Source organism: Microcaecilia unicolor, chromosome 4 (genome assembly GCF_901765095.1).
Source record: "Microcaecilia unicolor chromosome 4, aMicUni1.1, whole genome shotgun sequence".
In the NCBI taxonomy this organism is placed as follows: domain Eukaryota; kingdom Metazoa; phylum Chordata; class Amphibia; order Gymnophiona; family Siphonopidae; genus Microcaecilia; species Microcaecilia unicolor.
In genome coordinates, this window is record NC_044034.1 from 44,870,161 (window position 1) to 44,893,790 (window position 23,630).

The window sequence follows — 23,630 nt, forward strand, 5'->3', positions numbered from 1 at the left end:
ATATCAGGTCAAAACCTCATAACGACCACAACTCCTCCAGAAATTGGATCATGTGCAAAGCTGCGCAGTTACCCAGTTCAAGGAGGAGACTTTTTGGTCAGTCCTGGTTTTGACTTTGCATCCCAGAGCAGTGTGGGATTTGTAGTCCCTGATTCTACCCATTGAAATCCATGCTGCAGGTGCCATAATGCAGCAAGATAGGCTTGTCAGAAAGCCAGGACTGGCTTCAAATCTCCCTCCTGGAACTGGGTAACTTGACAGCTCTGCATGTGACAGCATTATTCCTGAGGAGATATTCATGTTTAAAGTTTGCAAAGTTTCCCTTGTCTGGTTGTGTCCCACTGATATAAACCTTAGTAAACTGGCGTGCTTCTGGTAGGAGAATTTTAAAACTTTGGCATAACCATAGTAAGAGTTGTACACATTTTATTCTAAAAATGAAAAAAAAAAACAAACATTTGAAAACCAAAGACTTGGAGCCCAAATCATTGCAAACTGATATTTTGAGCAATCTAGTCCACAATTTTATAACCCAGTATTCAGATTGAATGCTTTTATTGAAATCAGATGAATAGTATCCCAATTTTGCAAAAAAACAAAAACCCTAATTTTTGGAGGCTTCTACGCATCTTTTTTGAAGTTATTAAAAAAAAGAGATCTAAGGCTGGAATTAAACACATTTGGCAAGCCATATGAATTGATCTCTTTTTTGATCACAGGGAATTTTAAAGCAGACAAAAGACTAGCAGCTTAATTAACTGATCTGTCTCTTAAGTTAGAAAAAAATATATTATTTTATTAGACTTTCTCTTGCATGTCAGGGAACAGAAAGTACTTTCCTTGAAACTCATAAAACTCTGTGCAAGATCATCCAAAAGCCATTATGCATTTGAGCCATGAGTTATTTTGAGAACTAATTGATTCATGAAACCTGTATTTGATGGACTTTGCCTCTAAACTTTATACCCGAAAAGCCTGAGCCAGGCTTCTAGTTTCCATTTCCTATAGAAAGACAAGACTCCAAGGCCATAATGCAATGGGACAAAACCTGGACTGGATCAGCCTGTCAGGACTGACCTGATCAAGTTGTGACCTGCTTTTCACCTGAGTCTTATTCACATCTGGCAGTCTGAGCTTATAAAGGTTTGTTCCATAGGGTGAATGTTATGGGTCACTGGGTGGAAAGACAGCAAGATGGTTAGTGCGAGGTGGTCTATGGTAGCCCTTGGGGTTTTGTTAATTTGTTTTTCTAAGGTTGGGAGTGTCCTGGATGGTTTAGGAGCTAGTCTAAAGCAGCTTCAACTATATTGTGGTGATACTGCTCTGAAGTTTAAGCTTCCTAGGCTGAGTGAGGATGCTTCTCTCCAATTGACTGTTCTGAGTGAGTGTTTGTCTTTAAAACTTTTTTCCCTTACTTTTCTGTTATAAAACTCTAACCTTAAAAATAAGTAAAAGTAAGCTTGTTTGAATAAGTGACTTCTTTTAGCTTGCTGAAATCTAACTAAACTATCCCTTCTCTGAAATTGGTGAGATTAGTGTAATGGTGTAGAATTGTTTTTGTTTTTTTTAAGTTTTTCGATGTTTGTTTATGTATTATATTTGATTTGAACAATTAAATAAGGTTAAAATGCTAAGTAAAGATGATTTTACGTATAGTCAGTTCTAAAATCTAATTGTATAGCCTTTTCTGGAAGCCTGGGCTTAAATTGTCATTAAATAATTCTCAACATCCAATGTTTATGTACATGTATCTGTTCTCTATAAGAAAACATTGGATTTTTTTTTTTTTAGGGCTGCTTTATTTCAGCTCTTACATGCTAAAATTGGAGGTAGGCACCTATAGTCTTCAAGTGCTGTCAAACTAGTTGTATTTAATATACATTTCTATGTATTTTTCATTGTATTGGAATGCATGATCCCTAATCAGCACTGACCAGTTAAATGTACATAAGTATTGCCACACTGGGACAGACCAAAGGTTCATCAAGCCCAGCATCCTGTTTCCAACAGTGGCCAATCCAGGTCACAAGTAACTGGCTTGGTGTACTTAACAATTTGCTAGAAAGCAACTACCTTATCCATGATGTATTATATTACTTTGTGTCTCCTGACTAGATATTCTAGTTTCTAATACTGTATGCATATTACTAATAAATAGTAAGTGATAATTTAACAAGATACATTTATCATGTAACTGAGAAACAATTAGAACAAATCATGATGTAACTACCAACCCTTGGTAATACTGATAATCATTCTGATTGCAGAGAACGCTTTCGGCATATATCTATCTCCCCAATAGGTCTAGGCACGAAGGGAGCAATGAGTTGTTTCTTTGACTTCTGGTATATTTCTTTTTTCCTGTCAGCTAAAGATGGAAAACTACATGCTCTCCATAATGATACTAGCTGTGGGATATCTGTGTTTCAGAATACAGATGGTTCAATATCTGTCAGTAGCACCTACACAGGCTGTTATGTTTATGAAAAGGTAAGATTGTTAGTCATAAGTACATAAGTATTGTCACACTGAGATAGATCAAAGGTCCATCAAGCCCAGTATCCTGTTTCCAACAGTGTCCAATCCAGGTCACAAATACCTGGCAAGATCCCAGAAAAGCTCAATAACATTTTATGATGCTTATCCCAGAAATAAGCAGTGGATTTTCCCAAGTCAATTTAATAAATCTATAGACTTTTCCTTTAGGAAGCCATCCATACCCTTCTTAAACCATGCTAAACTAACCGCCTTTGCCACATTCTCTGGCAACAAATTCCAGAGTTTAATTACACTTTGAGTGAAGAAACATTTTCTCCGATTCGTATTAAATTTACTACTTTGTAGCTTCATCGCATGCCCCCTAGTCCTAGTATTTTTGGAGGGAGTAAACAAATGATTCACGTCTAACCGTTCCACTCCACTCATTTTATAGACCTCTATCGTATCTCCCCTCAGCTGTCTCTTCTCCAAGCTGAAGAGCCCTAAATGCTTCAGCCTTTCCTCATAGGGAAGTCATCCCATCCCCTATCATTTTCGTTGTCCTTCTCTATACCTTTTCTAGTTCCACTCTATCTTTTTTTTGAGATGCAGCGACCAGAATTGAACACAATATTCGAGGTGCGGTCGCATTATAATGTCCTCACTTTTGTTTTCCATTCCTTTCCTAATAATACCTAACATTCTATTTGCTTTCTTAGCCACCTCAGCACACTGAGCACAGCATGTCCTTTAAAGTAACCAAAACGCAATACTTCATCTTGGGTTATATGTGCAGGTTCATAATTCAATACTGGCTTTACAACATGGAGGAAACAGGAGTTGTCCCCCCCCCCCCCCCCCTTAACAATGCCTTATACTATAACAATCTCCTTCCTTTAGAGGAGATGATGGTGCTACTGCCTGACAGTGTTGCCCAGTGCATTTTTTCTAGTGAAAAAGGTGCCGGTACTCAAATGCTAGGTCATTCTTTAAGGGTGGGGTGATCACGTATGGTCCCACCCCACAATAGCCAGGCCCCCTGTAACCAGTCACAGAATCTGACAAGGCAGAATTGGTGTGTAGAGCCTGAGCTCTTTCATTAAAACGTGAGGACCATGGATCAATTTTAGCAGACAATAGAAAAGGTGCCAGTACTCAGTACCCCCTCCAAAAAAGCCCTGGTGTTGCCATTCATATTGGTGACTGGCATAGACTAGGCATATTCTCTACTCCTTGTAAAGCAGGTGGACTAATGCATTCACCAGCAGATAATACAGAGCTGATTGAGCCCAGCAATTTAACTTAGGACAAATCTAACCATGTTTGCCTTTAGCTCAAGGAAAGGAGTGGGGACTGTACAAGCATACTACCATAGCAATCTTACTCAAAGCTCAAATGTGATGGACAAACTTGTGAATCAAGTGCTCTAGTTTAGCTCTCCATTATCCTGCTGGACAAAACAGGAAGTATTCCTAGCTTTCCCATCCAGGATAGAGAAGGTACTTGCTCTAATAGTACCTAGTAACTGGAATGATATACTAGGAAGAATTCCTTGCAGATAAAAGGCATCATACATGAGCTTTGGCAAAAGCCCTACACAATCATATAAATGAGCAAGAGATTCCTGCATCGTATGCAAGTCTCATGCATATTTATTGTAGATATATGAAAATCTGACCGAGTTGGGAACTTCTGCCCTATAGATCTGATGTGGTGTTAATCCTTCTACTACCATTGTAAACATGCTGATATCCTCCCCCCCCCCCCCCCCCCCCCAAAAAAAAGGCTTTCCCCAACAGTGTCACGTTAAGCATGGCTACAGGTAACTAATATGAATTCTTTCCTTATAGCTGACCTAGGCAGCTTCTGGATAGGGAAAGATTAATGATGTTTCCCTCTTGTCCTCAGAACAATGAATACATAATGATAGTTGGGATTGCAGGAAGAGCTGCCACCAGAGCATGGACTGTAGTGGAAAAGGAACTGAGGTGTTCGATCCAGCCAGGTACATGCTACACACTTGACTTAAACTGCTTTGAATGATTATCTACCTCTGCATTCTTTCTGTCCTTAGTGTACGTAGACTATTAAAAACTAGTAACAGGAACATGGTAGCATGCTGTAACCCTCATGTAAACAACTATCTGGGCTGGTGGTTTTCAACAGGATAACAATAGGCATGAGACCTGCATGACTGTCTTATAGATTTGAGATACGCAAACCAGTGACTGGGTTCAGAATACAGGTGTGTATGGGGGACATAACCATATGCCAATTCCTATGGTTCCATCCTTGTGCCTACCTAGTTCAGAACCATTGTTCCAGATTTTCCTAGTGTAGGACTTTTTCCCCCAACACAAGTCCTGCCAATGAATAAAGCATGTTGCTAAAAATATGGGACAGGAGCTTGAAACAGTATTGTCTTGTGTTGCACCTTAAAGCCTAGACCTAACAGCCTTTAAACATCCAGAACCATGGTACTTATTTTGTAGACTGAAGTTTGTACTTTTTTCTTAAGAGCAAGGAGTTTTCTCCTACCATAGTCCTTTACACATCCTGTGACATAATGGTGACTGGATCTGTTGGTCCATCTTTATTGGGATTTATTAACTGCCTCTATGAAGAGATTCACCCAAGGTGGTGTACAGCAGGTACAGTTTAACATAACTTTTTAACAGCATAACAATAGTAAAATAACCAAGAATAAACTAAATACAATAAATAAGGTAAAGTAAAGCCTAATAGAATACTGTGAAACAGTATAAAAAATGTACATAATTAACAGCACTGGAATTAAAATACTCAGATGTGATGTTAGCATACTACTGATGCACTAGAACATTCAACTAATATGGATATGATGCTAAAGATTTTCTACAATAACTTCTCATACAGCTGAGGGGCCAAGAGCAGATACATGATGGGAACAAGATGCATAGTAGTTGGGGATAATTTGATGGTTAACAAAACTTAAGGCAAATTCTTTATATAGTTAAACAAGAGATGAGGAACTGGTCTTAGCGTGTACAGAATTGACTGTATAGTCGTCACTCTATGTATTAAAGGCTTGCAAGAAGAGCCAGGTTTGAATAGTTTGTCATTCCAAAAGGTTACAAGATCTAAAGTCTAGGAAAAATGAGTAAAAGCAGAATTAGGAAACACTTTTAGACTTAAAAAAAAAATAAACACGTTCACAGCATTAAAATTTATTTTATTTTTTTATCTCCAGCCCATGATGCTCCAAGCTCTAGTCAATGTGCTAATATCAAGAAAGTCAATAGACTAAGTTGTGCTGACCAATCAGTGACCCAAGACCTTTGTCACAAGAAAAACTGCTGTTATGATCCTGGTGACCTCATTCATCCCTGCTTCTTTGGCAATACAGGTTAGTGTGGATTGTCTTGACCATGTCTAATTCCTCTATGGAAATGGTCTTCAGTGACAGTTTAGGGAAATTGAAGACTTTCTTTAGGGGGGTATCAGTAAATGGTTTCCACAAAGCCTATATGCATTACTTTTTTCTAGTAAGTACTCTTTCCTAGGAGATGTGGTCTTAAAATTCTCTTGACTCCAATATTTGTGTACTTAAAATGTGTCAACTTCCACTTGAATAATCTAAAGTGGTGCAATCCAGAAAATCCCCTACATTTCTCTTCTGCCTCAGGTTTTCAATATTGTGTTTAAACATTACAACAGAGATTAAAGTATTGAGCAACCTGTGTGAAGTAGATAAATTAGCTCAAACTTATAGGGGATAGTCTGCTTCTAAGCACAAAGTATACTCCTGGGGGCATGTTATGCATTAGGTATGTAGAAGCTAGCAGAATTTCTGCTTGTCAAGCTGGACAACATAACCACTTGTATCAGAACTTTTTATTTATTTATTTAAGGTTCATTTCTACCCCACATTTTCCCACAAATGCAGGCACAATGTGGCTTCCATGAATTACAAAAGTACAGAGATACAACACATGAATTATACAGTAGAATAAGGATAAAACGCTAGCAGCAATTACTGATAGAATACACTTTTTTTTTCAAAAAGGTACGTTTTCAGCAGCTTCTTGAAAAGATGGTGGTCAGATTGTGTTTTTAGGTACAGAGGAAGAGCATTCCAAGTCTTCGGGCTGGAGTAGTGGAATGTAGAGGCAAAAAGAAGCTTGTACTTGACACCCCTGCAAGATGGGTAGGGTAGTTGTAGGAAGGTGCGTGCTGTTGTGATGGCATTTCTAGGTGGAAGCTCTATTAAAGGAATCATGTATTCCGGAGCTAATCCGTAGATTATTTTATGTGTCAATGTGCAGATCTTGAATGTGATTCGTTCTCTTACAGGTAGCCATTGTAGATTGAAAGTATGGGCTGCTCAAACTCAGAAATCCAAGCGAGCTTCATTTTCAGTAGCTGTATTTCAGTACCAAGTCCAGTGGGAGCTCTGAACTGCTGCCGGTTCTAGACTACTTGTAGCAGCACAGCTATAGGTCTGTCAACATTCTTGGACTCTGCAGATTTACAAACTTGTGAAACTAAACTAAGGCAATATATTGGTCTTCTCCCTGCATGCACACAATCCTCATCTTGCTTCTTCCTATGCTCTTATCAAAGTCCCTCTCCCAGTTAGCCATAACTGACTACAGGCTCCTGAATGTTACCATTATGATGAAGCTTCTTCAGCCTTCCTCCCAGCATTGTTTTTGCACAGGCACTCAATGTAGACTGTTAATTTAGCCTGGTGTTGTGGTCTTTCTGCACTCCAAGGCTCTTGACGGCCTTCAGTCAGCTTGAGACTGAAATTCTGTGTTCTCCATACTTCCATGATTCAGCACAGCTCAATTTCTGTCGTCTTATCCAAAAGAGCTGCATGGCACAGGAAGACCAGAACACAGCTAAATTAAAATACTGGCTCCAACTTGGCACAAAGATGAATACTGCAGTGCAGTTGTACACAATTCCCCAGGAGTGAAAGCAGGGGAAGGTGTCTGACAATTAACTGCTAAATTATCCCCTATATGCCATAGTACATAAATATTGCCGTACTGGGACAGACTGAAGGTCCAAGCCCAGCATCCTGTTTCCAACAGTGGCCAATCAAGTATCTGGCAAGATCCCAAAACAGTAAAATACATTTTATGCTGTTATCCTAGAAATAAGCAGTGGCTTTTCCCCAAGTCGCTTTAATAATGGCTTATGGCCTTTTCTTTTGGGAAGCTATTCAAAACCTTTTTTTTTTTTTTTTTTAACCTAAGCTAACTGCTTTTACTACATTATCTGGCAAAATTTCCAGAGTTTAATTACATGTTGAGTGTTTTATAGCTTCATTGTGTGCCCCTTGGTCCTAGAATTTTTGGAAAGAGTAAAACAAGCGACTTTACATCTACCTGTACCACTCATTATTCTATAGACCTCGATCATATCTCCCTTCAGCTGTTTTTTTTTTCTCCAAGCTGAGGAGCCCTAGCCGCTTATCCTTTCCTCATAGGGTAGTTGTCCCATCCCCTTATTTTTGTCACCCTTCTCTACCTTTTCTAATTCCACTATCTTGTTTGAGATGCGGTGACCAGAATTACATGCAATATTTGAGGTGCAGTCTCACCATGGAGTGATACAAAGGCAATACATCCTCATTTTTGTTTTCCATTCCTAACATTCTATCTGATTTCTTAGCGGCCACCACACACTGAGCAGAGGGTTTCAACTTATCAATGACACCTAGATCCCTTTTCCTGGTTGGTGACTCCTAATGTGGAACCTTGCATTACATAACTATAGTTAGAATTCCTATTTCCCACATGCATCACTTTGTACTTCTTACACTGAACATCTGCCATTTGGATGCCCAGTCTCGTATGGTCCTCTTGTATCTTCCACAATCCTCTTTTGATTTTTTTTTTAATAACAGTTGTCGGCAAATTTATTTACCTTACTATTTACTCTCATCTCTAGATCATTTATAAATGCCAAAAAGCAGTGGCCCCAGCACAGACCCCTGGGGAACCCCACTAACTACCCTTCTCCATTGAGAATGCCGACCATTTAACCCTACTCTTTTTTAACCAGCTTTTAATCCACAATATTACACTACCTCCTATCCCATGACTCTCCAATTTCCTCTGGCGTTTTTCATGAAGTAATTTTGTCAAATGGATTTTGAAAATCCAGATACACAATATCAACTGTCTTACCTTCATCCACACATTTTTGTTTACCCCTTTCAAAGAAATGTAAGTTTGGTTAGGCAAGATTTCTCTTTAGTAAATCCATGTTGGCTTTCTCATTTAATTTTGTTCTTGAAGCAGTCAATTTATGATCCACTTAACATCAGATGCAAATTATACACCAAATCACTTGGATTTTATCATCTTAAGTGTGTTGGATTATATTGATTTATAATCATATTATGTATATGTATATACAGTGCAATCTGCTTAAGTGCAAGGGTCTGGGACCAAAGAAATGCATGCACTTAACCTTTGTGACCCAAAGAAGCTTGACATCTGATAAACATATATTTACAGTACTGTTATACATACATTCTCCGAGGACAAGCAGGCTGCTTGTTCTCACTGATGGGTGACGTCCACGGCAGCCCCTCCAATCAGAATCTTCACTAGCAAAGGCCTTTGCTAGTCCTCGTGCGCCCATGCGCATGCGCGGCCGTCTTCCCGCCCGAAACCGGCTTGTGCCGGCCAGTCGTCTTTTGTCCGCGCTCGGTACGGTAGTGTTACGCCGTTCACGCCCCTTAAGTCGACCTCGCGCGTCTCTTTTTGACTTTCGCGTTAAAAAAAAAAAAAAAAGGATTTCAGAAGAGGACCTTTTCGGTCTTTTTCCCTTTCCGCTATTTCCAGTTTTTGCCCCGGTAAGTTTTCTTTCGTCTTCGGGGTAGGCCCTTTTCAGGCCTCGGGTAGAATTTTTTTTCTCCCCCTCTTTTTGGTGCCCGCCGCAATTACGAGTTTTGATTTCGCTGGCGCAATTTTTCCGCCCATGTCATCGAAGTCTCCCAGCGGCTTCAAGAAGTGCACCCGGGTAATCTCGCTCACTGACAGGCACGCGTCGTGTCTTCAGTGTCTGGGGGCTGGGCACCGCCCGCAGGCCTGTAGTCTGTGCGCCCGTTTACAAAAGCGGACTCAGGTAGCGAGATTGGCCCAGTGGAACGTTTTGTTCTCGGGCTCTTCGTCGGCACCGGGAGTATCGAGTGCATCGACGTCAGCAGCGTCTAGACCTCCGTCCTCTGCCGCGACTGTATCGAGTGCATCGAGGCATCGACCCTCTGCATCGGGGCTGAGTCACCGGAAGGCTGCGTCGGTGGTACCGGGACCTCCACTTCTGCTGATGTCGGACGGTGGTGCTTTGACTGGAGTGCAGGTGAGGGCTGTCCATTCCCCTGCTGGTGGCGGTGAACCTTCGGGTGGGTCTCCCCCTACCCTGAGGGCTCCTGCGGCACAGCCCCTCCGAGACCGACCTTCTTCGGCCTCGGCCCCGAGGAAGCGACGGCTGGATTCTACGTCCTCGTCGGTGCCGGGAAGCTCCGGTGACATGCTTCGTCCCAAGAAGTCAAAGCATCGACACCGGTCCCCTTCCCGTATCGGCACCGAGAGCTCTGGGTCGCCGAGGGAGTCGGCACCCAGTAGGCATCGGCAGCGAGAGGACCGCTCACCCTCTGTTCAGGAGGTGTCGATGCGCTCCACTATGGACAGCCTGGAACAGCCTCCACGCCCGGAACAGACTCTGACATCGACACCTGCATCGGCTTCCATGTCTTTCTCCACAGCCGCTCTGCACGAGAGTCTCCGGGCCGTTCTCCCAGAGATTCTGGGAGAGCTGTTGCGCCCTTCCCCTCCGGTACCGGGGGTGCTTGCACCACCGGTACCGTCGAGTGAGGCGCCGGCTGGCCCCTTGCCCAGGGTGAGGTCTCCGACATCGGTGCCGCGTGCGGTACCGACTGCGGTCGCCTCCCAGGAAGGCTCCCCGACGACGTCGGCGGAGAGGGAGCTTCGCCGATGCGGGCGAGGGAGTCTACCTCTCGACGCTCCCACCGTGGCCGTGGTTCCACGGAGTCGAGCCGGGCACGGCTTCAGACACAGGTCCGTGAACTTGTCTGATACCGAAGGTGAGGCCTCGTGGGAAGAGGAGGAGGACATCAGATATTTCTCTGACGAGGAGTCTGAGGGTCTTCCTTCTGATCCCACTCCCTCCCCTGAAAGGCAGCTTTCTCCTCCCGAGAGTCTGTCTTTTGCGGCCTTTGTCCGGGAGATGTCTACGGCCATCCCCTTCCCAGTGGTTGTGGAGGACGAGCCCAGGGCTGAAATGTTTGAGCTCCTGGACTATCCTTATCCACCTAAGGAAGCGTTCACAGTACCCATGCATCATGTCCTCAAAAAGACATTGCTGGCGAACTGGACCAAGCCACTAAGTAATCCCCACATTCCCAAGAAGATCGAGTCCCAGTACCGGATCCATGGGGACCCAGAGCTGATGCGCACTCAGTTGCCTCACGACTCTGGAGTTGTGGATTTGGCCCTAAAGAAGGCTAAGAGTTCTAAGGAGCATGCTTCGGCGCCCCCGGGCAAGGACTCTAGAACCTTAGACTCCTTTGGGAGGAAGGCCTACCATTCTTCAATGCTCGTGGCCAAAATCCAGTCCTACCAGCTCTACACGAGCATCCACATGCGGAACAATGTGCGGCAGTTGGTGGACAAGCTACCCCCTGAGTAAGCCAAGCCATTTCAGGAGGTGGTCAGGCAGCTGAAGGCGTGCAGAAAATTCCTGGCCAGAGGGGTGTATGACACCTTTGATGTTGCGTCCAGGGCCGCTGCTCAAGGTGTGGTGATGCACAGATTCTCATGGCTGCGTGCCTCCGACCTGGAGAATAGAATCCAGCAGCGGATTGCAGACTCGCCTTGCCGTGCGGATAATATTTTTGGAGAGAAAGTCGAACAGGTGGTAGAGCAGCTCCACCAGCGGGATACCGCTTTCGACAAGTTCTCCCGCCGGCAGCCTTCAGCTTCTAAGACTGTTCCCTACTCTTCTGGTAAGAGTAGGTACAATCCTCCTTCTCGACAGCCTGCGGCCCAGGCTAAGCCCGTGCGCCTCAGCAAGGCCCCTCGGCTCCCCAGCAAAAGCAAGGGACGAGCTTTTGACTGGCTCCAGCAGAGCATAGCCGACATCAATGTGTCAGTGCCGGGCGATCTGCCGGTCGGAGGGAGGTTGAAAGTTTTTCACCAAAGGTGGCCTCTCATAACCTCCGATCAGTGGGTTCTTCAAATAGTCCGGCAAGGATACACCCTCAATTTGGCCTCAAAACCTCCAAATTGTCCACCGGGAGCTCAGTCTTACAGCTTCCAACACAAGCAGGTACTTGCAGAGGAACTCTCCGCCCTTCTCAGCGCCAATGCCGTTGAGCCCGTGCCATCCGGGCAGGAAGGGCTGGGATTCTATTCCAGGTACTTCCTTGTGGAAAAGAAAACAGGGGGGATGCGTCCCATCCTAGACCTAAGGGCCCTGAACAAATATCTGGTCAAAGAAAAGTTCAGGATGCTTTCCCTGGGCACCCTTCTCCCCATGATTCAGGAAAACGATTGGCTATGCTCTCTGGACTTGAAGGACGCCTACACACACATCCCGATACTGCCAGCTCACAGACAGTATCTGCGATTTCAGCTGGGCACACGTCACTTCCAGTACTGTGTGCTACCCTTTGGGCTCACCTCTGCGCCCAGAGTGTTCACGAAGTGCTTGGCTGTAGTAGCGGCGGCACTTCGCAGGCTGGGGGTACACGTGTTCCCATATCTCGACAATTGGCTGGTGAAGAACACATCTGAGGCAGGAGCTCTGCAGTCCATGCAGATGACTATTCGCCTCCTGGAGCTACTGGGGTTTGTGATAAATTACCCAAAGTCCCATCTTATCCCAGTGCAGAAGCCCGAATTCATAGGAGCTCTGCTGGATTCTCGGACGGCTCGTGCCTATCTCCCAGAGACGAGAGCCAACAACTTGTTGTCCCTCGTCTCTCGGGTGCGAGCGTCCCAGCAGATCACAGCTCGGCAGATGTTGAGATTGCTGGGCCACATGGCCTCCACAGTTCATGTGACTCCCATGGCCCGCCTTCACATGAGATCTGCTCAATGGACCCTAGCTTCCCAGTGGTTTCAGGCTGCTGGGGATCTAGAAGACGTGATCCACCTGTCCACAAGTTTTCTCAAATCCCTTTATTGGTGGACGATTTGGTCCAATTTGACTCTGGGGCGTCCTTTCCAAATTCCTCAGCCACAAAAAGTGCTGACCACGCATGCGTCTCTCCTGGGGTGGGGAGCTCATGTCGATGGGCTTCACACCCAAGGAAGCTGGTCCCTCCAGGGACGCGATCTGCAGATCAAACTCCTGGAGTTACGAGCGGTCTGGAACGCTCTGAAGGCTTTCAGAGATCGGCTGTCCCACCAAATTATCCAAATTCAGACAGACAACCAGGTTGCCATGTATTACATCAACAAGCAGGGGGACACCGGATCTCGCCCCCTGTGTCAGGAAGCCGTCAGCATGTGGCTCTGGGCTCGCCGTCACGGCATGGTGCTCCAAGCCACATATCTGGCAGGCGTAAACAGTCTGGCCGACAGGTTGAGCAGGATTATGCAACCTCACGAGTGGTCGCTCAATTCCCGTGTAGTGCGACAGATCTTCCAGGTGTGGGGCACCCCCTTGGTAGATCTCTTCGCATCTCGAGCCAACCACAAAGTCCCTCAGTTCTGTTCCAGGCTTCAGGCCCAAGGCAGACTGGCATCGGATGCCTTCCTCCTGGACTGGGGGGAGGGTCTGCTGTATGCTTATCCTCCCATACCTCTGGTGGGGAAGACTTTGTTGAAACTCGAGCAAGACCGAGGCACCATGATTCTGATAGCTCCTTTATGGCCGCGTCAGATCTGGTTCCCTCTTCTTCTGGAGTTATCATCCGAAGAACCGTGGAGATTGGAGTGTTTTCCGACCCTCATCACGCAGGACGAAGGGGCGCTTCTGCATCCCAACCTCCGGTCTCTGGCTCTCACGGCCTGGATGTTAAGAGCGTAGACTTTGCCTCTTTGGGTCTGTCAGAGGGTGTCTCCCGCATCTTGCTTGCTTCCAGGAAAGATTCCACTAAGAGGAGTTACTTCTTTCTATGGAGGAGGTTTGCCGTCTGGTGTGACAGCAAGGCCCTAGATCCTCGCTCTTGTCCTACACAGACCCTGCTTGAATACCTTCTGCACTTGTCTGAGTCTGGTCTCAAGACTAACTCTGTAAGGGTTCATCTTAGTGCAATCAGTGCATACCCTTACTGTGTGGAAGGTAAGCTGATCTCGGGACAGCCTTTAGTTGTTCGCTTCATGAGAGGTTTGCTTTTGTCAAAGCCCCCTGTCAAACCTCCTACAGTGTCATGGGATCTCAATGTCGTTCTCACCCAGCTGATGAAACCTCCTTTTGAGCCACTGGACTCCTGCCATCTGAAGTACTTGACCTGGAAGGTCATTTTCTTGGTGGCAGTTTCTTCAGCTCGTAGAGTCAGTGAGCTTCAGGCCCTGGTAGCCCAGGCCCCTTACACCAAATTTCATCATAACAGAGTAGTCCTCCGCACTCACCCTAAGTTCTTGCCAAAGGTTGTGTCGGAGTTCCATCTGAACCAGTCAATTGTTTTGCCAACATTCTTTCCCCGTCCTCATTCCTGCCCTGCTGAACGTCGGCTGCACACATTGGACTGCAAAAGAGCATTGGCCTTCTATCTGGAGCAGACACAGCCCAACAGACAGTCCGCCCAATTGTTTGTTTCTTTTGATCCCAACAGGAGGGGAGTGGCTGTGGGGAAACGCACCATATCCAATTGGCTAGCAGATTGCATATTCTTCACTTACGCCCAGGCTGGGCTGGCTCTTGAGGGTCATGTCACGGCTCATAATGTTAGAGCCATGGCAGCGTCGGTAGCCCACTTGAAGTCAGCCACTATTGAAGAGATTTGCAAAGCTGCGACGTGGTCATCTGTCCACACATTCACATCTCATTACTGCCTGCAGCAGGATACCCGACGCGACAGTCGGTTCGGGCAGTCAGTGCTTCAGAATCTGTTCGGGGTTTAGAATCCAGCTCCACCCCCCTAGGCCCATTTTTTATTCTGTTCCAGGCTACACTCTGTTAGTTGGATAAATTGTTAGGTCAATCTCAGTTATGTCCTCGCCGTTGCAAGGCCCAATTGACCATGGTTGTTGTTTTGAGTGAGCCTGGGGGCTAGGGATACCCCATCAGTGAGAACAAGCAGCCTGCTTGTCCTCGGAGAAAGCGAATGCTACATACCTGTAGAAGGTATTCTCAGAGGACAGCAGGCTGATTGTTCTCACAAACCCGCCCGCCTCCCCTTTGGAGTTGTCTTCCCTTCTCTTTGTCTTGCTACATATGAGACTGGCCGGCACGAGCCGGTTTCAGGCGGGAAGACGGCCGCGCATGCGCGGTGCGCATGGGCGCGCGAGAACTAGCAAAGGCCTTTGCTAGTGAAGATTCCGATTGGAGGGGCTGCCATGGACGTCGCCCATCAGTGAGAACAATCAGCCTGCTGTCCTCGGAGAATACCTTCTACAGGTATGTAGCATTCGCTTTGTACAGTCTCCGTTAACTGACGTTAGGCTTACTTGAAGTAATCAGTCAGTCCTCTGTACATTTGTGTCTGAGAGTTCCATAGACTACGTCTGCCAGACGGTAAAAAGTGTCATATCACTGACATCCAGTGGCCTCCGGATAGGCCCGCATGGTGTTGACTCTCCAGCGCTCTTGCAAAAGTGAAGAAGGTGGTTGAATTTCGTCAGCATGTGCTTTGCTGCTCATTTCATCTTTCATCAGCCGTTGCCTGCGTGTAGGCGCATATCTCAACATCAGTGCTGTCAGCTGTTTGTAGATTGTAATCAACAGCTACATGATGAAAATTCAGTAACACAGGCTGGGATGTCAGTAGCCTGTTCATCTGAAGCATTTGTAACAGCTGCATCTGTTTCGTCCCTCTCCACATCCCTAACAAAGCTTGCCTGCTTGTAGCAGTTCACAATGGTTGCCTGTGTAACATGATTCCAGGCTTCTTTCTGCATATGTAGGGAATCCAACAGCGATAGATTACAAGCCAGTTCAACAGCACATTTATCCTTGCCAATCTGGCCATCCATAATGCTCATCAGACGACGTAGCACAAGAGCCCGATAATGTTGTTTAAAATTTGCTATTATGCCCTGATCCATACGTTGGATCAGAGAGGTAGTGTCTAGTGGCAGGAAGACCACCTTGATGTTAGACAGCTTGACATCATCCCTGTGTACAGCACAATTATCACAAAGCAACAAAATCTGACACTTTTGTGCCCACATTCTAGTGTCTAACTTCTTTAGCCACTGCTTCCAAATTTCCCCAGTCATCTATGAATTTGCGTTAGCCTCATATGACACAAGAAGTCGCTTAACATTCTTGGAACCACTAGTCATTGGAAAGAGCAAACAGCCCCATTGCTTCAACTTCTCACTCCCATCCATATTACAGCAAAGGAGGATTGTCAGTCGGTCCTTCGTTTTACCTCCTGTAGTTTTGGCTTGTTTGAATGCAAGTGTTCCATCAGGAATCGCTCGCCAGTAGAGACCGTTTTCGTCAGCATTGAAAATGTCACGAGGTGCAAACTCGTTCAAGATGGTAGGAAGAACTGAAACAACCCAATTTTCTGCACCACAAGTCATCAGCGTCTTGTTTTTCACCATGCTGTTTCTTGAATTTTGTTGTTCCTCTCCTTCCATCTTTCCAACCATCCAACAGTGGTATTGAATTCAGTTAGTCCAAGACTTTCAGCTAGCTGATTAGCTTTCTCCATAAGGAAACTGCTCCTGACTTGAGAAAACCACCGAAGAACAGCATCTTCTTCCTCCTCAGCTTTTCCCGCCTGTTTTCATTTCCTGTGTGGATTTGTATTGTTTTGCCAGTCTTCAGGAAGTTGGTCTTTCTGCTTCAAGATGCGTGAAATTTGACTGTGATTGACACCATATTCTTTAGCAATAGATACTTGAACTTCTATTCGTTCAGCCAGTGTTAGTAATTCTGCCTGTGGCAGTTAAAGGGGCAGTAAATTTGAAATCTCGTTGGTTGTCACTTGCCATCGGTTTCCATATTCCATGCACGTGCTTATGCGAAGTCTTTCCTGCATAGGCGCGGTCTTTAGTGCAAGATTCGTTTATATGCATGGTTTATCAGTGGTGCGCTAAACCGAAGTTTGTCCTCATAGAAATTGATGGCGCCAAAAACAGGGCCGAAGTACAGCATGCAGTTAAACAGAGCATGCGCTTATCCGATGTGCACTGTATTTATATTACTTCTGTCCATACCCATCTACGGCTGTTCCTGTGGATCATACCTCCCTGGCCATGCTGCTCTCCCAAAGGAGTAACTCTCTGGGCAACCACCTTTTGGCTCTGAGCAGCTCTTCATTATTCTGCTTCCAGGCTGGGACCCCCTATTTCCTCCTGAAGCACTCCTTCTACACAGTTAATGGTGGAATTGAGCAAAAAACACCTGTTTTGGTCAGCCCTAGTTTCTTGAACCCATCCAGGACTCCCCCTCTCCTCCAAGGGTCCTGGTGGGGGTACAGGCAAAGACCTTGTGCACTCCTCAACACTATTAACTCTCAACTCCTCTCACTCAATAACAAACTTCCCTCTGCAATTTACCCAGGAACCCACCCCCTTGGGCTGGATCCTTTGCCACCCAGAGCCTTGGAACCCTTCCCTCACTCTAGAGATCTCTCATGATGACTCTTGCTAATCCCACATTATAATGGGGATTTATATAAGCAATATTTCTGAAGGGCTGTCTGTTTTGCCTCTTTGCAGATGGGCATCTATCCTATTGTAGGTTTTGGTCCTGTGGGTACTATGAGGAAGGACTTGGCAAAGCTAGAGGAATGGTCGAATTTGGTAACTTATGTTTATGCTAAAAAATGCAGGGTCATGCATTTTGGCTGCAAAATCTGAGAACAGTACAGTTTAGGGGGTGAACTTTTGTGCACAAAAGAGGTGCAGGACTTGGGGTGTGATCATGATTATCAAGGTAGAAAAGGTGGTGATGAAAGCTAGAAGGATGCTTAGATGCATAGGGAGAGGACTGACTAGTAGGAAAAAGGCAATGCCCCTGTATAAGACTCTGACCTCATTTAGAATATTGTGAACAATTCTGGAGACCACATCTCCACAAAGGTATAAACGGGATGGAGTGGGTCCAGAAGGCAGCTACTAAAACGGTCAATGGTCTGTCATAAAAGCATATGGGGACACGTAAGATCTCTATGAATAACTTGGAAGAAGTGCAGGAGAGGGGAGATGAGATTAACATACTTGCATTAGGCAGCTTAAATACAAGTGCTTTTAAATTGAAAGGAAGCTCTGGAACAAGGGGGCATAGAATAAAGGGGGGGGGTAGACTTCGAAGTAACCTGATGAAATACTCCTTCAGGGGGGAGGGGTGAAGTTGTGGAAGTGGTAGACACACAGTATCTGAAAGAGCTTGGGACATGTACATACTAGCATATCTAAAGGAGCAATGGGAGAATAGATGGCATGCATGGGCCAACTGAATAGGCCAGCCATCTGCCTACATTTTTCTATATAAAACCTAATTTATATTATCTGAAAGTCATTTATAGTAAAAACTTAATAGCTCAAAGTAGGATGAAATGAGCACATGGTACTGCCCTTTTTAAATTAAGCCTGAGTATCAAAACAAGTGACAAGAACTAAGCATATCCTAGACTTATTCTCTAGTTGGTCATAAGGGCATCAAATGCACACTAAAATATAGCAATCACTACAGTATGTCCACAACACATCTAGCCTAAAAGCAATGAGTACAGGGGTATAATCACACTTTGAAAGCAAGGCAACATCTTCAGGGCACTTGAGCTGAAACTTCACTTGCGTAATTGCCATCCTAGTAATGCTTGTCTTCAAAAGGCTGCTAACCTTGATTTCAGTTGCCCCCAAATTTCAACACCAGTTGGACACTTAAATAGCATATAAAACACATCAGCTATTAAACTAACTGTATCCTTAACAGTATCTCATGGAGCAGTGATATCTTGATACAAATTGCTTTTCTTGTAGTGACTGCACAGTGTACCCAGGATGGGCAGTTCTCCATTGCAATATCAAAGGATTTGACACTTCCATCTCTCAACTTGAGCTCTGTCAGACTGGCCAGAGGACAGTCAGGGTGTGGTCCTGTGGCACAGAACAATGATTTCCTCCTCTTCAGATTTCCCCTCTCAGCCTGTGGGACTTTTTCACATGTGAGTGAACATATGTAAGGAAATCTGGCACTTTAGGACATTAAATCCATGATGACTAAACTTCCCACTTGCAAAACAATGGCAATTGACTCCAAGGTACAGGTGCCAACCCTCTAAAACTATAGGGGCTGCCACACAATACCAAACATGGTGAAGGTAAGGAGCTTGCTTATTGGAAGGGGGGAGGGCAGCTTAGCACAGCACACAACTGGCCCCTATGCTTCTGCTAAACTCTTAATTCATTGCCACTTGCCTGTGAGTAGAAGGTAAGGTAGGTAGATTTAATCTCCTAAGCACTTAATCAGAAGTGCCATTTCTCTACTATTGAATGTTTGGGTGTATGCCCAGGCTTTCTAGTTGAGAAAGACTAGCTTGGTAGTTGTAAGTGGAGGAGTGGCCTAGTGGTTAGGGTGGTGGACTTTGGTCCTGGGGAAATGAAGTGAGTTTGATTCCCAGCACAGTACAGGCAGCTCCTTGTGACTCTGGGCAAGTCACTTAACCCTCCATTGCCTGCCGCATTGCGCCTGCCATGAGTGGGAAAGCGCGGGGTACAAATGTAACAAAAAAATAAAAATAATATAAAAAGCATCAACTAGATTATCTGTTGGACACCAAGAAAGGTGATTAATGGACACTTAGTGCTTCCCATACCTGTACTAAGGAGTCGCCAGCCAATCGCTCTCTTCAGAATAATGAATTCATGAGACTTGCATGCACTGCTTTCAACATTGTAATATCCAGAAAAACATGACTGGCCGGTTGGGGATCCCCAGTAAAGGTTTGGTAACGACTGCTGTAGTATTTGTAGGCGTAGCCTGTTCAGCCATAGCTGTGGGTATAGTATTGTAGTGAGGAGACAAATTTCAGGAGCATTCTTATTCAAGACTTGGGCTTCACATGTTAAACATATTTAACAAACTGATCCCCTGAACAGAATACTATGTATAATCCATGGCACAAGTTAGTCGTCGTGCAGTTTTGCCTAAAATTAGCAACACGCAACCGCATCTTCCTGACACTAAATTAGGTTCTCTCATTTATGCAGGTACTTGGAGATCAGGCAGTCTATGAGAATGAGATCATGGCTGAAAAGACTATAAAAACATGGATGGGGGTCTCTATTACAAGGGACAGCACATTCAGGTAATGGCTGACAGGATTAACCATGAATCTGAGCTAGTTATTAATACAACCTAAAGACGTGGCCCAAAAATGGGATACAAGGCCCTGTTTTCAGCAATAGGGCTGGTTAGGATAAATTGTCAATTTTGAGGGGCTCATCTAAAAATTACAAGACTGGGCATGAACATAAGACCCTCTTTGCCATGCTATTTGGATGGTTGTCACGTAATAAGTTATTCCTGTGTTCTCCCTCCCCCTCCAATTTACATCTTCTAGATTGAATCTTTAATATATAAAACTTGGCAACTAACTAGTGTTGCACTAGGCTCCTAGAATGTTTTACTGTGGCTTCATATACCTCTTTAAGGGAACAAAACTGGCTGGCTTACAGTAATTAGCAGAAGGTAACATTGGATTTCTCAGTTTTTGTAGCTTGGTGACGAATAGGCACTTCCTGCCCTGGAGGACTCAAACCAAGTCTTGTACCTGAGGCAATGGAGAATTAAATGGTGTGCCCAAGCTCACAAGAGCTGCAGTGGGACTTTGGAACTGAGCTTTCTTGGTCCTTAGCCCACTTCTCTAACCATTAGGCTATTCATAAACCTACTCCTTAGTGTTGACAAGTTTAAAATGCACATAAGTAATGCCACACTGGGAAAAGACCAAGGGTCCATCGAGCCCAGCATCCTGTCCACGACAGCGGCCAATCCAGGCCAAGGGCACCTGGCAAGGTTCCCAACTGTACAAACATTCTATACGTTATTCCTGGAATTGTGGATTTTTCCCAAGTCCATTTAGTAGTGGTTTATGGACTTGTCCTTTAGGAAACCAACAAGCCCCGTTTTAAACTCTGCTAAGCTAACTGCCTTCACCACATTCTCCGGCAATGAATTAGTTTAATTATGCGTTAGGTGAAAACTTTTTTCTCAGATTTGTTTGTTTTAAATTTACTACACTGTAGTTTCATTGCATGCCCCCAAGTCCTAGTATTTTTGGACAGCGTGAACAGATGCTTCACATCCACCTGTTCCACTCCACTCATTATTTTATATACCTCTATCATGTCTCCCCTCAGCAGTCTCTTCTCCAAGCTGAAAAGCCCTAGCCTCCTTAGCCTTTCTCCATAGGGAAGTCGTCCCATCCCCGCTATCATTTTTGTCGCGCTTCGCTGCACCTTTTCCAATTCTACTATATCTTTTCTTGAGATGTGGCGACCAGAATTGAACACAGTACTCAAGGTGCCGTCGCACCATGGAGCGATACAACGGCAACTTAGATGTTAGTCCTGGAGTACCCCCATTGCCAGTCGGGGGGTGGGGTGGGGGAGGATATCCACATTGAATATTTCCTCTGTGCAAATCTCTCATGCATCTTCATTGTGGATACCCTGAACTTGCAAGGGGATGCTCCAAGACTGACTTGGGGAAATGCTGATCTTAAAATACACTAGTTGCAGCTCCATTCATACTAGTTAGATTGAATGGCTATTTCTCCTTCAGGTTGACTGTACAATGCATCTTTGCTACAAGCAGTGTCCATCCTCTGAAAATTGAGGTTTTCACTCTGGGTCCACCCTCTCCAGTCTCTAATCAGGGACCCCTACTATTGGAGATGAGAATTGCTGAAGGTAATAAGCTGTTCTTTATAAGCAACACACTAAATGGAATATTTAAAGTAGCAAACTTCTCGTAGCATGTCTTAGTGAGGATTAATATTGGGGAAAAACTAATTCCATTCAGAATAGAACTAGTCTTGATCTGATATCGGGCGACTTACATAAATCAGGTTGTTAATATTTCTTCAGTTTCTTTGCCTCAATGGCTAGCTTGGGGAAAACTTAAGGTACTTCACGTTCCTATTATGAACTCTAATTTTGATCTGCCACAGATATTCAATATAGCACATACTACAAAGATGCAGACTATCCTGTGACAAAACTCCTCCGGGATCCAGTTTTTGTTGAAGTTCGCATCCTGCAAAGAGAAGATTTAAATGTGGTACTAATGCTGCATCAGTGTTGGGCCACCCCAACTGCAAATCCCCTGCAGAAGATGCAATGGCCAATATTAGTAAATGGGTAAGTAGAGTATCTATAAAAGTAAGATGACTCTTATCTTGTAAGATGCTCTTATTGGTATCTTTGTTTCATAGGTGCCCATTCACTGGAGACAACTACATGACACAGCTTGTACCAGCTGAACAGTCTGCTAGATTAAGATTCCCATCACACTACAAGCGGTTTATTGTGCGCACTTTCGCATTTGTAGACTCTACCTCTCAGCAAGCATTTAAGGGACAGGTGGGTACTAAAATAGCATTCTACTCCATGAAATAGAAGATAATCGGTCATAAGTTAATTTGTATGGCATCTGATTAGAGTACTTGGAAGAAACATTCAGTAAAAGGGTCCCTTTTGGGGGGGAGGAGGGCTAGATGTCAGGAGGGGACCGTGTGGTGGTGGGGGGGAGGTCCACAGGCTACTCCAGGAGCTAGAAGTAAAACTAAAGCCTTTAGGTTCATCCTGAAGGGAAGAATGACATGCAAATATACTTGATCTCCAGTGCCCAGAAACCTGGGAGGGGTAACGGAGCACCATTTGTATAATTTTTGGAAATGCTTAATATGCAATATCTACATCCAGTAATATAACATATCTTCAACTTCTATTTACATTTATAGATTTATTTCCATTGCAGTGCCTCGGCATGTGCTTCTTCCACAACAGAATCTTGTTCAACTATTTGCATGTCAAGAAGTAAGACTAACTTTTTATCAGAATAAAAAAAATTTACTCCCAGCACAAATCTTGTCTCTAATCTAAGATACCCAAGAAAAGAGGGAAACATTTACTCCCAAAATATATATTTCCAAGTAAGGAGTAATATAAACATGGCAGAACATTACATCTAAACCTTGGAGCTCAAAATGAGGAGGACAGTAGGGCACCTTCATTTAGAGAAGGCTGAGACTCTTCACTCCAGCTATTCCAAGTCTGCAGCCATTTAATCACGTGCCCAAACTATCCAACCTCCCCCAACTTATATTCACACAAGTAATTTTTATTGAAAACCTTTAGTAACATGGAACTTCAAGGGAAGAACTTCAATATATATAAACAAAAATGAAAAATTGGTGACAACTTAGCTGCCATTGTAGAATCCTTCATTAGGATACATCTGATGCCTACCACGTGCATAGCTGATACTTCAACAAGCAGCTCAAACGACATCAAGTAACTCACTTTGTGAATGTTAGGGAGGTTGGTTGGATGGTTTTGGCAAGTGATTAAATGGTTAGGCTGCAGACTTGGAATACCTGGAGTTAGAGAAGACAGACCTTAAACATATCCTACTACTGTCTCCCATTTTGAGCTCATAATATGTATTTGTCACACCTTACTTTATACAGTCTAGTGGCATAAGCAGCAGTTTCAAATTGCTTCACAAATGTAAATGGTGAAGGCAAGTCTTAATGATATTCTAAGAGCAAGTTGACTAGCCTTCCAAAGCTTAATGGAATTCAATGCTCTCACTTTCTCTTAGGAAAAAGATCTAAAAGTTTGACCCTGGACCAGTCAAGGCTAAGCTTGGTGACAGCTGAGGGACCTGTGAATTTCCATGATATGTTTCTACAAGAAACAGTAAATCAAGGTATTATTTCTTAGAATCTGAAGCTAATCTTTCATTTGTAGCAAATGTGCATGACCATACCGTGT

General features: G+C 44.4%; 1 protein-coding gene across 1 annotated transcript in view; it reads left to right on the forward strand.

Moving 5' to 3' along the window:
- Positions 1–1,180: 1,180 nt before the first annotated feature.
- Positions 1,181–23,630, forward strand: part of LOC115468466 (zona pellucida sperm-binding protein 4-like) — a 69,403-nt gene continuing 46,953 nt past the window's right edge. The window contains exons 1-11 of the mRNA XM_030200206.1: positions 1,181–1,381; positions 2,369–2,490; positions 4,387–4,483; positions 5,708–5,863; positions 18,609–18,793; positions 19,839–19,936; positions 21,415–21,542; positions 21,803–21,992; positions 22,067–22,214; positions 22,595–22,670; positions 23,458–23,565. Coding sequence (XP_030056066.1) covers positions 1,195–1,381; positions 2,369–2,490; positions 4,387–4,483; positions 5,708–5,863; positions 18,609–18,793; positions 19,839–19,936; positions 21,415–21,542; positions 21,803–21,992; positions 22,067–22,214; positions 22,595–22,670; positions 23,458–23,565 — 1,495 coding nt within the window. The 5' untranslated portion in view covers positions 1,181–1,194. The remainder of the gene's footprint in view (positions 1,382–2,368; positions 2,491–4,386; positions 4,484–5,707; positions 5,864–18,608; positions 18,794–19,838; positions 19,937–21,414; positions 21,543–21,802; positions 21,993–22,066; positions 22,215–22,594; positions 22,671–23,457; positions 23,566–23,630) is intronic.